The sequence below is a fragment of the Astatotilapia calliptera genome, chromosome 16, assembly GCF_964374335.1.
Source record: "Astatotilapia calliptera chromosome 16, fAstCal68.1, whole genome shotgun sequence".
Taxonomy (NCBI): domain Eukaryota; kingdom Metazoa; phylum Chordata; class Actinopteri; order Cichliformes; family Cichlidae; genus Astatotilapia; species Astatotilapia calliptera.
In genome coordinates this window covers 12,827,495-12,840,332 of record NC_137437.1, presented here as the reverse complement: position 1 = coordinate 12,840,332, position 12,838 = coordinate 12,827,495, and the positions used below count along the sequence as shown (strand labels likewise).

Here is a 12,838-nt window from a genome sequence, read left to right as displayed (position 1 = left end):
CGTGGCTGACATTAAGTATCTGAACAAACTGAAGAACATCTTCACTTAAAATTCTGCATGGATCAGAAACTGACTTCCACATGCCCTAAATTTAAAGTATTAACCCAGAGATATATATATAAATAAACAGATAACACGTGTCTGTACACCTGCTTCAGTATATGTGGAGGTGGCCTGTTTGATACATCAGAATATTGTTTACATCTACAACACTGGTTGATGGGTGTGTGTGTGTTGTTTTATAATATCGACACACTACACACATACACAGACCCCCTGTATGACGCATCATTAGGCAGATTTAGAGACCGCATTATGAATCCCTCTGGACCATCTCAGATCAATACACACACACCAGCTCCATTATCCCTCTCATTACTATAATCTGCTCCCAAAAGGCCGTGACCTCGCCCTGTTAATGACCCCCACACACATATACACAATGTGCACCTCCTGCCATCACTCCACCCCACGGCTCTGACCAGGTTCTCCGGAGCTCCTGTGAGGAGCTACCCGACACCTCCACATCTCTCTAGTGGTCCCCCATCAAATACCAGAATCTCCACCCTGTCGTTGTCCCACAAATCTCAGGCCTATTTCCATTCTAAGCAACACATCTGTGCTGCAGCACTAAGCAAACAAGCCTGAATAAACCTACATTTCTTTTTGGTTTTATGTGGAAATTGCAATCAATTAAAAAAGGCCTCAAAAGACACCTTATCTCTTACTGATCTTATAATTATAAGAAAGGACCTTGTGATGATAACAGAGGGTCTCATTACTATCATCAGGAGCAAAGTTGTATTGCTTAGTTTTCAATATTTATTCATGTGTGCTGTAATTGATTCTCCTTCAGTTTAACGAGCATGGATTATTCTGCTCTTTAACTGCTAATAACAAGAGAAATGGAAACCAAACAAACCTTTATTTTGAAATCTGGAAGTATTCTTTGGTGGGATTGGCAGTACTTTTAAAGTGGCTTATGAAACTGCCGATCAGGTCAGTATTTAGTTCAGTAAGTTCAATACCAGGAAACCCTAAACTAGGATTGTTGCAGTATCCTCTGTCCCACACTTGTGAAATCTCTTTTGACCAGTGTTTATTAAACTGAGCATTTAAAACACAGGAGCAGCTGTTTTGACCACGCAAAGGCGTGGTCAAAACAAGGATCTGTGCATTTGAAAATGAGTGGGTTTTCCAGAGTGTTGAAAAAGAAAGACTTAACACTTAGACCAGTTACACTTCTTTTAGAGTACACTTCTTTTATAAGCAACTTGCTTATAAAAGCTAATAATGTGTTAAAAATGACAGAAATCACTCACACTGTTGATGCATGGTCAATGGTCAATGGTCAATGGTAACTTTATTGTCCCTGATGGGAAATTGATTCGCAGTATGTCAAAACAAAACAAACAACAAACATACAACCAACACATCACGTACACTCATTAAAAAAATTCTATAATATAATATAAGCCTGATAAAACACCTAGATTTTCCATCGAAAAAAGATGCATAAACAGATGCTTTCTGTCATAAAGGAACCATCTTCACAACAAATGTAAGAAGACGACAGACTCACAGATATAAAGAGGTCAAGTATCCATCAGATCATCTCCGAGCCTTGACCAGTGACAGGTTGCTATGGCGCTGCTGAAATGTTACCATGGTAAACAATCCCTGTAGTGGAGTAGTTTACCATGGAGTAGTGTTGAGTTTCTGACTGAGCACTTAAGACTGGACTGCTGCATGTTGTTTACAAACAGACTCCATTTTATTATAGCTTTCAAACATCATTTTTCCTGTCTGTGTATGTTCTCAGTCATCCAGGTCATCGCAAACCCAAGGAAATCCAAATCTTTCGATCCTTAGATCATTTTTAATTAGTTCACAGCTTCATTACCTACACAAGTTTTCTGCGAAGCATTTAACATGCAGTCATTAGATCAGTCTCAGTCTGTATCAGTTTCTCTAGTGTGAAAATGTGCTACTTTACACTTTTTTTAAAAAATCACTGCAAGTTGAAACATTTTACAATTAAGGAGGTTTTAATTATAAATGATAGTCACAGTGGACAGTGCGGGCTGACAGAGGTTATAGGAAAAGGGAGGAAGGGTATCAATATCAAACTATTAGTGACATGGTGCTCAGAGCATTTGCACCCATGGAGTATGCAGCTCAAACGCTCACATATCTGGTTGTCCACCACGATGACATGCTTCACTAGTTCAAGATTTTGGATTTGAGGAGGAACAATCTAGAAAACACCTTTCTAAAAGAGTGTAAGGAAAGCCACCTCAGATGGTAACACTCATCCTCCTGGGAGTCCATGGAGCTCTTATATATAATTAAAAGGCGATGGAAAATACAGTGCATGGGTAGCAGGTTCCTGAATTTAATAAAACACAACTATACTCCATTTCTAAAGGTAAAACCTTGCATTTTGATGTTGTCCTTTTGACCATATGACAACTTACAGTACCACTGGACTAACAACACCCATTTTACTCTGATACTGTGACCCCGAGGTTTCTGTAAGCAAGCAGCAACCGCAAGACAAAAGATCTGGGAGGGGTCGCTGTGGCACCTGGTGACCTATGAACGCTCACTTCAGTTGTCCTGCAATTTCCACTGACCTGTCAGTCTTATGTGGTGTTAAACAACTGCAGTCAGTCGATCCTGCAGACTGACTGTGAGTATGGAATTGGAGTCTATACAGCAGCAGTTCTCGCCTTTTGTCACTGACTACCATTCACTTTCTGAACAGCATTCTGCAGCTGCTTCACACAGCAAACAACAAAAAATGAGGTTCCAGAAACAGGAAGTGTCTGCGCTGTGCACACCATTGTGCAGATGACTGTTCAGACCCGAAGGTTAAGAAGTGGTGCCGGCGTCGGCTGCGGCGGGACTGCCCGCTCGGTGACGCCATGATTCGCACAACAATACGCTTTTCACACTGACCTCTGGCTGGAAAATAGGCTTAATGTCCGCACAGCGGCAGAGCTACTGACTGTGTTTACCTTTCACACACACACACACACACACACACACACACACACACACACACACAGGCACACAGACTCCACTGCTGCGGTGTGTAAAGTCACAAAAGCCGTCACAGCTTGATGTGCAGTGTGACCACTTGAGCTGACACACGACCTGCGGGCCATTCATGTCTGTGAGTGTGAGTGCGAGCCCATAAGACAAAGACTTGAAGAAGTTGTGACTTTGCTGCAGGGCCTCATGGGTAATCTGGTTTGATAGACAGACAGATGGACAGACAGACAGGTGACCAGCGATAACATGTCAGACTGATGCCATGGTGATAAAAGGACAGTAATGTGTGTGTGACCTCTGACCTCTTCATTTATGGATAGCTTGTAATGTCTCTGTTGCAGTTGGCGTGGTTGGACAAATAGAGAAGAACTGAAATGTAAAATGTGTCCATGTGAGTTAAATCCACACAACAAGCACTTCAACATTTCTATTGTGTGTTAACTGTCAGCCACGCACCGCCCACTACAGTGCACCTGGGAAATCAGCGTCTGGGAACGTCCGACTGCAGCAACATCCAGAGCTTTAGCAGCAGGTGGTTGGGCAATGAAGAGGTTATTCTTCTGAAAACTTTATGCTCTATAGAAAAAATATACTGATGTCTAAAGAAACTAAACAACTGTGACATCTTCTGCACTTTATTTGATACTTGAGACTGAGTCAGAGACATAAGATTGTTTTTTGGGGGGGGTTTCCTAGCATGGTGAAGAAGAACTGAACTCAAGGCTCGGACGTCAAACACATTGCACACCATTGGTTGAACTTGAACACCAACAACAGCCCAGCCCCTAAACAAGACCACGCTAAAGCTATTGCAGCTGCAGATTCAGAAATATTGCTGAAAATCTGAAACTAGAAAAAAGTCATGTCTCCATGCTTTCAGCCTTGCAGTGTGTGTTGTCTAAAGCTCCAAGCCTCAGAGATATTTCTTATGCACTAAATATGAAGTGGTTGTATACACACGTGTTCATGCAGACAGTAACTAATCTCTCCTGCAGACAACATGATTTAACTGCTGACAGCACTTTACTGAGTACTGCTAAATGTGTGTGTGTGTGTGTGTGTGTGTGTGTGTGTGTGTGTGTGTGTGTGTGTGTGTGTAATCCTTTGTTCCTGTGGATTAGCAGATTAGTTCTCTGGTCTGATGTAACTGTGACTCACCTCATTAAACTGAGTGATGAACAGATAGAAAACAATGAAATTTTAATCTGAGCAGCTAGCACTGCATCATCATGCAAATCATCTGCAGACGTACAAAACACAAAGGTGTGCGTTTTAAATCCTGGTATATCTTGGGCAGCTGCAGTGCTGACTGACCACGTTGGCTTAGAAAAATATCAGCACAGATTTCAGCTCAGTTTTGTTCCAAATAACATAAGGTTTTGAAATGTTATACATTAAAGCCCCTGAACTATAATAATGGCAGGGTGTCAGCACATCTAAGCAGAACAACCAGTAAAATAAACTGCAACCTTTCCACAGACTGTAGAAAAAACTGCTTTATCAATCTAAACAGTTTATGGTCCAGACTAACTTGCAAGCCAAAGTTTTAATGCAATCACTTGCAGTAAACCACATGTTTAATTACTATGTTTAGTATTTTAGTTAAGTGTGTTAGCATGCTAACATTTGTTAATTAGCAAAACAGATTGTATATAAAAGCTTTTGTAGCTTTTGGACTTGACAATTGTAGGCAACACACAAGTGTTTTAACCCTGGATCCCCCCCAAGCAAGGGACAAATCCTGTGGTTGCAGAAACACTTTAAGTTATACAGAAGTTTCTGGGGGGGGGAAAGCTCTGTTTCCATGATCTGAAACCTCTGTGAACACTGATGATTTTACGAGCTAGTTTCAAGTCTTATTCAATAAAACATTGATTTTGTAAATTATGATCCCCATTATTATCAGAAAGGAGCATGAAGCACGGTTATCTCACTTGGTAATGACTTGTGATTAACATGACAAGAATCCTCCACTGTTTGGTTTCAAAGTCAGACACCCAACAAAGGCAACGTCTGGTTTTAAAAAGCTAAGATCTTAGCTTGAAGCTAAGCTTGAAGTGTTACAATGGGACTTCACTGAATGAGCACTCAACACAAAGAACAGCTGAGGCTGATGGGGATGACCGTTTTTTAGATATTATAACAAATTAAAATTCTGGCCTAATGAAAAATGTATTATAATTCAATCTTCCAACAATGCAAACATTTCCAACACTTTACTACTTGATTTTTCTTTTTCAGCTTTTCCAAACAGAACATTCTTGTTAATGAAAGTGAACATCAAAAACAAGACTTTATGACTCCAAAATCAACTATTTGCTATGGTAGCATGTCATCAGCAAAAATACCAAATAATCAGAGCCCAGAATACAGTCCAGCATCAGAATTTTGTTATGCTACAAAAAGTGTTGTCTTTTATTTACAGTTGTGGGTGTGGCAATTTTTAGGATACCTTACTGACAACATTTGCACAAAAACATGTAGTAATACAGATGTTGTATGTCTAGTAAGAATCCATGTATTTATTCGTTCATTTAACAGTTGTATTAGCTATGACGTAAATAAAAATATGAGTTTAAATTTGTAATGTGTGAATTTAATGACAAACTCCATTTAAATAAGTCTCCATTCATCAAACCATCTAATGGACAGATGCTAAGCGTGCTACTTATAACAGTATTACTCAGCAGTGTGTGTGTACAGTTTAATCATCTTAGAGTATGACACTCACTGAAGCACTGACTCACGTTTCTCCTGTTTCAGCTCTTATGTAACACAAACTGCCAGTCACATTTTCAGTGAGTCCGTCACAGTTGGATGTTCAATGTGGGCCCAAGGAACCTCCACACTGGGTCTCATCCATTAGCTTGGTCAAATTTACATTCCACTGTTTTGTCCATAGCAATTTCACAGCATCTGGGTGTTACTTTCAACATTTTAACAGGATAACAACAGAAACCATGAACCCCAAATGGTTAATGGCTGACCAGCTCCACCATCTAAGACAAAGATGCTGAATACTGACAAAAATACTTTAAACTCCTGGTTTGCTTTTGTGTGCTTGCTGCTTGAACTGCATGACAGTCTGAATGTCTGTGTTACCTGTGAGCAGCTCCTTCAGGGTGTTGTACCAGGTGTGTGTGTGTTCTGAGGAGGCATTGTGGAGGTGCAGAGTGTCCTCCTCCAGCCTTCTCCCTTTCCTCCTACACCAGAAGAGAGCCACACCAAGCACGGGTCCCCCTGACTCCTGGCCCGCAGCTCGCCTCCGCTTCACCTTCACTGCAAATATGTCTTGAAGCAGCACCTCACCTGACTGTGGGACACCAGTCTCACCTGCAGAGAAAAAAGTAGTTAACAAACAGCACTTGAACACAGCACACTGTTTAATGAACAAGGTACATGATGGACATCTGAGAGGTTTGGGTACGTTTTGAAAGGGACCAGGCTGTATGTCTGTGAAGGTTCTCAGTCATCCAGGCTAACAGTTTCCCTCTGCTTCCAGTCTCTGTGCTAAGCTAAGCTAAAAACATCCTTGACCAGTGTGAACAGATGAAATGCTGAGATTTACCCAAAATGTCAAAATGCCATTTTTTCTTTTTATAAACATTAAGACTAAAGTCTTATTAAATAAAACATTCAAATCCACTGCGAAAAAGTAAGTGTATAAAAGGGTACTACCATTAACAACAAACTCTGTGATTAGTTTGTCTGATTGATGTTTTACTGTATGTTTAAATTCTTTTGAATAGTCAATCAAATATGAACGCTGCACATTGCTGCTGTCAGCAGAATGTAAAGTACAGCATCAACAAGTACAATCGTGAAAGAATTCTGAAACCTGATTGGCCAGCATCATATTAATCTTCTAATCCTCCGAGGATAATATTAGCATAGCTCAGACAGTCCATTCAGAGTTACATCACATTTTACTCAGACACAAAGAAAATACTTTGTGTCTGAGTGAGCTTGTGCGTGGCTCATTTGCAGATGACAGTAGTGCAAGTACTTTGGAGTTTTTTTGTGCTTTTTTTGTTGTTGTTTTTTCACAAGGAGCTTTTGACTTAAATGTAAATACCTTTTACAGTATGTAAACTTCTAAACAAACTTATGGAAACTTTTGCTTTCACACCAAATTAAACTGGTTGGTTTCAGTTTAAAAAATGTGAGAATTTGCCAATTTCCCTGGATTCTGATTTATCAGATAAGAGATGAGGATATAAGGAACACCTTTTTCATGATCGATTCAGCCCTCCTTTTATACTTAGTGTTAAAAGAAGATGTGATCACCTTCATCCTATGATAAAATATTTCTATCCTGATGTAAGTGGTCACTTCCAGGACTACTAGCCTACGTCTATGCATACTCAAACAACAAACATGGAAACTGTGACACATTGTGTGTTCTAGTACCTCTCTATCAGAAAAGTCTGTTGGATCAGACAACACGAGCCAGCATTCGCTCCTTACATGCATCAGTGAGCCTTGGCCGGCAATGACCCTGTCGCTGTTTCACCACTGTTCCTTCCTTTTGTGTGAACAAAATCCTCACTTGCTACCCAATATATTCCATCCACAATGAAGAGATATTCAGTGTCATTCACTTCACCTGTCAGTGATCATAATATTAGGACTGATCATGTATACACCTGCGTTAAACACCACCACCATCATCAAAACAGCAAATGGGGAATTATCTTTTAAAGGATTGTGTTCCCTCACTTCAGCAGACGTCCAGAGATGAGATACAGTGTCACAGTGCAGTAAAGCTGCTCTGGCAACACCTCACTAAAACATCTTTCTTCTTCCACAAAAGTAGAACTCAAGCACATCCAGAAGGTTTTTTTTTGGAACTTATAGTAGGAATTTTAATAACTTCTCAACAACTGCACACTTGTTGATGAGAATTTATTGTCTATACTGATATTTAATTCAAAATAACAAACTTTTTAAATGAAATAAGAACAATCGACATGTCCAAAACAAAATCCAATATTTACAGTACCAATTTTGTCAGTTACTAAGGCTAGTTTTCTTAAAATTAAGCATCATTTAAATTTTCAAAAGTCGTCACATCAGAGAAAATTTATAGACATTTTATCAGCCTGAATTATAAAAGTTTACTTGAAGACCTTTGTAATAATTCACAGAGAGAGTCTGTGCTTACAAACAGACAGACAAACACAACCAATTACATACTCCCTCCCTTTGGGGGGAGAATAATGAAAATGGCCATATTAGATGTGTAGCTTTAGAGACAAACGCATGGCACAGCTGGTAGATGTACATAAACAAAAACAAACTCCACTTTAATCACCAGAAACATTCAGATCTACAGAGATATTTTCAAAAAAAGAATATTTTAATCCTCCCAGATTTAAAACCTATAATGGTGCACTTAAACAGTATTCATTTAATACTGTTATAATCTAACAATCGCAAAACAGGGGCCTCTTGGCATCTCATTTAATTTGAACTCAAACAGGTTAAGGAACATGAAGGAAAATGTGCAAACCCAGAGTAGGAAAATCAATTCTGTGCTCAAAGAGACAAAAAGAGATATTAACTTGATGCAAAGCACCTGTACAGTACAGTGTAAACAGCTCATAAAGCTTATAAATGATAGCTGATTAACCCCCTTCTCTATGAAATACCTCCTGCTGTTATCAAACACCAAATATGCCCACGCCACCCTCCCCTGTTCCCCAGAGAGACCAGCATCCATATGTCAGGGTCATTGTGTGTAACAACAGTCTATCTGGTTGTTGTTGCTCAGTCTTCATTCATTGTGTCCAATTAATATTATTTGCGTTTAAAGTATTTGTCTTCTGAGTCAAACGAGAGGTTAAAGGTGAGGAATCAAAACCATTTTTATCATTTATGCATTTTAAATTTGAGAAAAAACACAAGTGGATTTTGAAAGCAGAAAAGTAAGTCAAGGTAAATTACTTTATTATCGTAAATTATTTCAAAGGGGCTTTAACATATTAGCAAGCACCCTCTATCCTCGGTTTCCTTCACATCTAAGAAAGACAGACATTTAATAAATTTTAAAAAAAAATAGCCACATAACATATAACTTTAAAAACATACAGAAGTAACCACTCATTTCTTTAGATTTTACTTCCACAGAGTCAGTAATTTTTAAAGTGGTCTTGAGCAACAGGCTTTCTGAAGGTCTTTCAAAGTTTTTCTTTGGACATTGGCTGCTTTTTCACTCATTTTCAGTCGAGTTCTTGTCTACAACCATCTGTAAAACACAGTGGAGGCTCTGTCATGATTTGTGTCAGTCAATAGTGTTGGAGATTGTGTCTCAATTGATTAATTATCAACACATCAGATTTTGTTCCACCATGCAATATGACCTGGAAGGCATGTGATTGGAAACGGTTAAATTTTTCAGCATGACAATGATCCCAAACATACTGCCGACGCAGTAAAAGCATACCTGGATAGAAAAACATACAGCAGAACACTGTCAGGGGTAGGAAGATGATTTTCCATCTAACCCGATAAAGATGACTCTGATCTGAGCTGACAGGACCTACAGAGTCACTGTGAACACGCACGCACACGTTGGTTCATTCCCAGATGGAGATGAGATTCCCATCAGGTCCTCACATCCTGCTGTGCTAACACACACACACACGCACGCACACGCACGCACGCACACACACACACACACACACACACACACACACACACACACACACACACACACACACAGTCGCAGATATATTTATATAAAAATTATGTGCCATTAGTCATGTAATTATTCCTTTTACTTTTAATTTTAATAACCATTTATCCACTCACTTCCCAGAGGATTCTATCATTTGATTCTTAAAATAATTTTAAATGGGGAAAAATGAATTGTTAGCACCTGTGTGTGGCCCAAACACACACATACAAACACTCTCAGTGGCAGTTCAGTCTCATGGTGACCAGGCCATGTGGTAACTGTGGGGAGTTATGGATCGGAGTCATGCTTCCATCACTTCAGAGAACATTACACTGACTTACATTCATTTCCTGGAGTCCTACAATATACATTACTCCACCATCGAATTTGATAATCCTAAACAGCTACAATCTTCTTTCTTCTGGTCAACTGACATTTCAGTATCATGGGAAGAGTTAAAGTGTTTTTCCAGTCAAATTACAACAAATTTTAAACAAGTTTTCCACCAATTTTAAGAAGTGGAAATTAATGTGCATTTTTACCACTGTTTTTGCCACATTTTTACTACTGTTGGGTGTACTGGGATAAGCAGGGAGTTACTTTGATTGCTCAGTCAGGAGTAATTTGACCTTTGCAAAAAAAAAAAGTGAGTAGAATGAGGCGACGTGATTAAAAGATTGCATTTGTTTCTGGAAGTGTCTACAAAATCAGATTGCAATACTCTACACGTCTCGTGTTAACTTCTAACGTTTTTGTCTCCCCTTTGGTAAATTGTGCTTCATGATTTCAAAAAGTTTGTTTTCACTGTCACGTTTTGATTCAACTTTTCTAATTCTAACAACAGCTTATCAAGCTTAAACGTGCTGCTGTTGTTCAGCCGCTGGTTTCCTCTTTCTGGTGCAAAGTGGGCCAAAAACAAACAAGAGAGACGGGACTTGCGACAGAAAAGCCGATCAGCTGATCATTGATCAGTTTCATGATTGAAGTAGCAGCAGGAGAGGGAGGGGGAGAGAAGAGGCAGCCTCTCCATATATCGGTTGTTAAGCTTAACGCAGGAATGCTTTACAAACATTCAGAGATGAACTTACATGCTTGCTTTACTTCTCTCTGTGATAACTTTCTCTGAGATGAAATGCCGGGTTGGTAGCGAGGCTCCAAATGCTCAATCAGACCACCGACAGGTCTCGCACGCCACAGCCGCTCTATCACGTGATGCATACTGCTCTGACGTACTGAGGTTATGAGCTGAGTTACCCCATGTCGCAAGTTTTGTGAGGTGCTTTCGTGATACTTAATGGATCGGATTACATTTTTTATTTCTCTCCGATATCCGATCCAGTAATTTAGGTCAGTATCAGAGCGATACCGATACGTGATATCAGATCGGTCCATCCCTAATATTATCTGGATAATATTCAAATTAGTTTTTAGTTTTTCATTATTTTTGTTATTTGCTGGACAGACTTTAAATTCTACCAATACACAAATTACATCTGACATCAGGTCAAACACAGGTCATCCCATTATTGGCCCACATTCACAAACAGTGGGAACACATAAATCTGTGCTTAAACTGTGTGTATCATCATATCACTGTACAGATTTATTTAAAACCAGATACTGTTCTTTTCCTGCAAACAAATGGAGACCTAGATAATATAATAATTGGTAAAATTAATAATTATGATGTTATAAAAGGCTATTATTTACAGTTTTCCTATACAAAGACAGAAAAAGTTCAAAGAAGAGTTAAATCAACAATAATAAAGTATAAGTAATATTGACTGAACATACTACGCTTATCACTGTAAAGACAAAACAAAACAATAGCGATCCTCCCTCTGTTTAAAATAAAAACCACATCCATCATTTGGACACTATTGTTTCAGTTTCTTCATGTGAATATTTTTTTGTTTTTCTTGCTTTAGAAGCACAGGATTGACTCCAGCGAATACTTCACTGCTTACGACATGAAACACAACTTGAGGTAAACATGTTTCTAATATTACAAAAAATGGGTGTTTGACAGTATAATGATTCCCAACAGTGCATTGATTTCTTGTGCGCTAACTGCATTTTGGGCTTTAAATTCTTCAGCACAGCTGCAAGTTCCTGCTTTGACACAACACAACTGTCTGATCGCTCAGATCTCACCTCCCTGACACACGGAGAGACAGACAGGATGGATTTATGTGTAGAAACAAACAATAACAGCTGATCCATTTATATAGAAATATCTAATCAACACACACACAGCATGCTGACAGGCTGACTATGTGTGTGTGTGTGTGTGTGTGTGTGTGTGTGTGTGTTAATCTCCTCACACTGAGAGACTCTAATAACCCCCCACGGGCTGAACCAACTGCTCTCTACTACTGCCAACACACACACACACACACAGTGCTGGCTTAATGACATTAGCTTGGATGAAATACAGCAAAACAGATTGGCTTCAACAACACACACACATTTAAATTACACCTTCATCCTGCTTCACTAACCAGTTCTGTTTGAACGGTTTTCAACCAGAAATCTCACAGCAAAATGATACCACCATATTACACAAGAATAAAGCAGAGTCGTTTAAGCTTTAAAGCCATCACAGGGCTGGCTTTTGGTTTTGCATACTGGAGATGTAGCTGAGATATGGAGCGCTGATGCCTGGATGTATAGATGGTAGATATGAGGACAGGTGAAGATGGGGGGGGGGGAGTGTAAAGAGGCAAGAGATCTTCTACTAAGTCAAGTGTTGAGGTGCATTTAATTTATTTAGCTATGCAAGCTGAAGGTTAAAGACAGCATGATTACTAGAGTGGGTAGCGTGCATACCCCAGAGTCAAAAATGCCCTCAGTAAATGAGTCCTTCATTCGACTCTGAGCCTGTGAGCTTGCTGCATTTCATTCCACTGCTCCCTTTCCTAGATTTCCTCTTTTCTGCTACTGCTACTGTCTAAAAAAGGTAAAATTCACTCAAAACCTCAAGAATTTATGAACAAGAAGGACAACAAATCCAATCACTCTAGCCAGAGTCAAATGTGAATTAACAAGTGATGTGTAAAGCCCAGTGAAAGTCATTTGAAGACACAGAACTCCTAAAGACAA

At 39.3% G+C, this 12,838-nt stretch overlaps 1 protein-coding gene across 1 annotated transcript in view; it reads right to left on the bottom strand.

Annotated features, from left to right (window-relative positions):
• cerkl (CERK like autophagy regulator) overlaps positions 1–12,838 on the bottom strand; it is a 33,348-nt gene that overhangs the window by 14,269 nt on the left and 6,241 nt on the right. Inside the window, exon 3 of the mRNA XM_026144932.2 lies at positions 6,160–6,390. Within this exon, the coding sequence (XP_026000717.2) occupies positions 6,160–6,390 (231 nt within the window). The remainder of the gene's footprint in view (positions 1–6,159; positions 6,391–12,838) is intronic.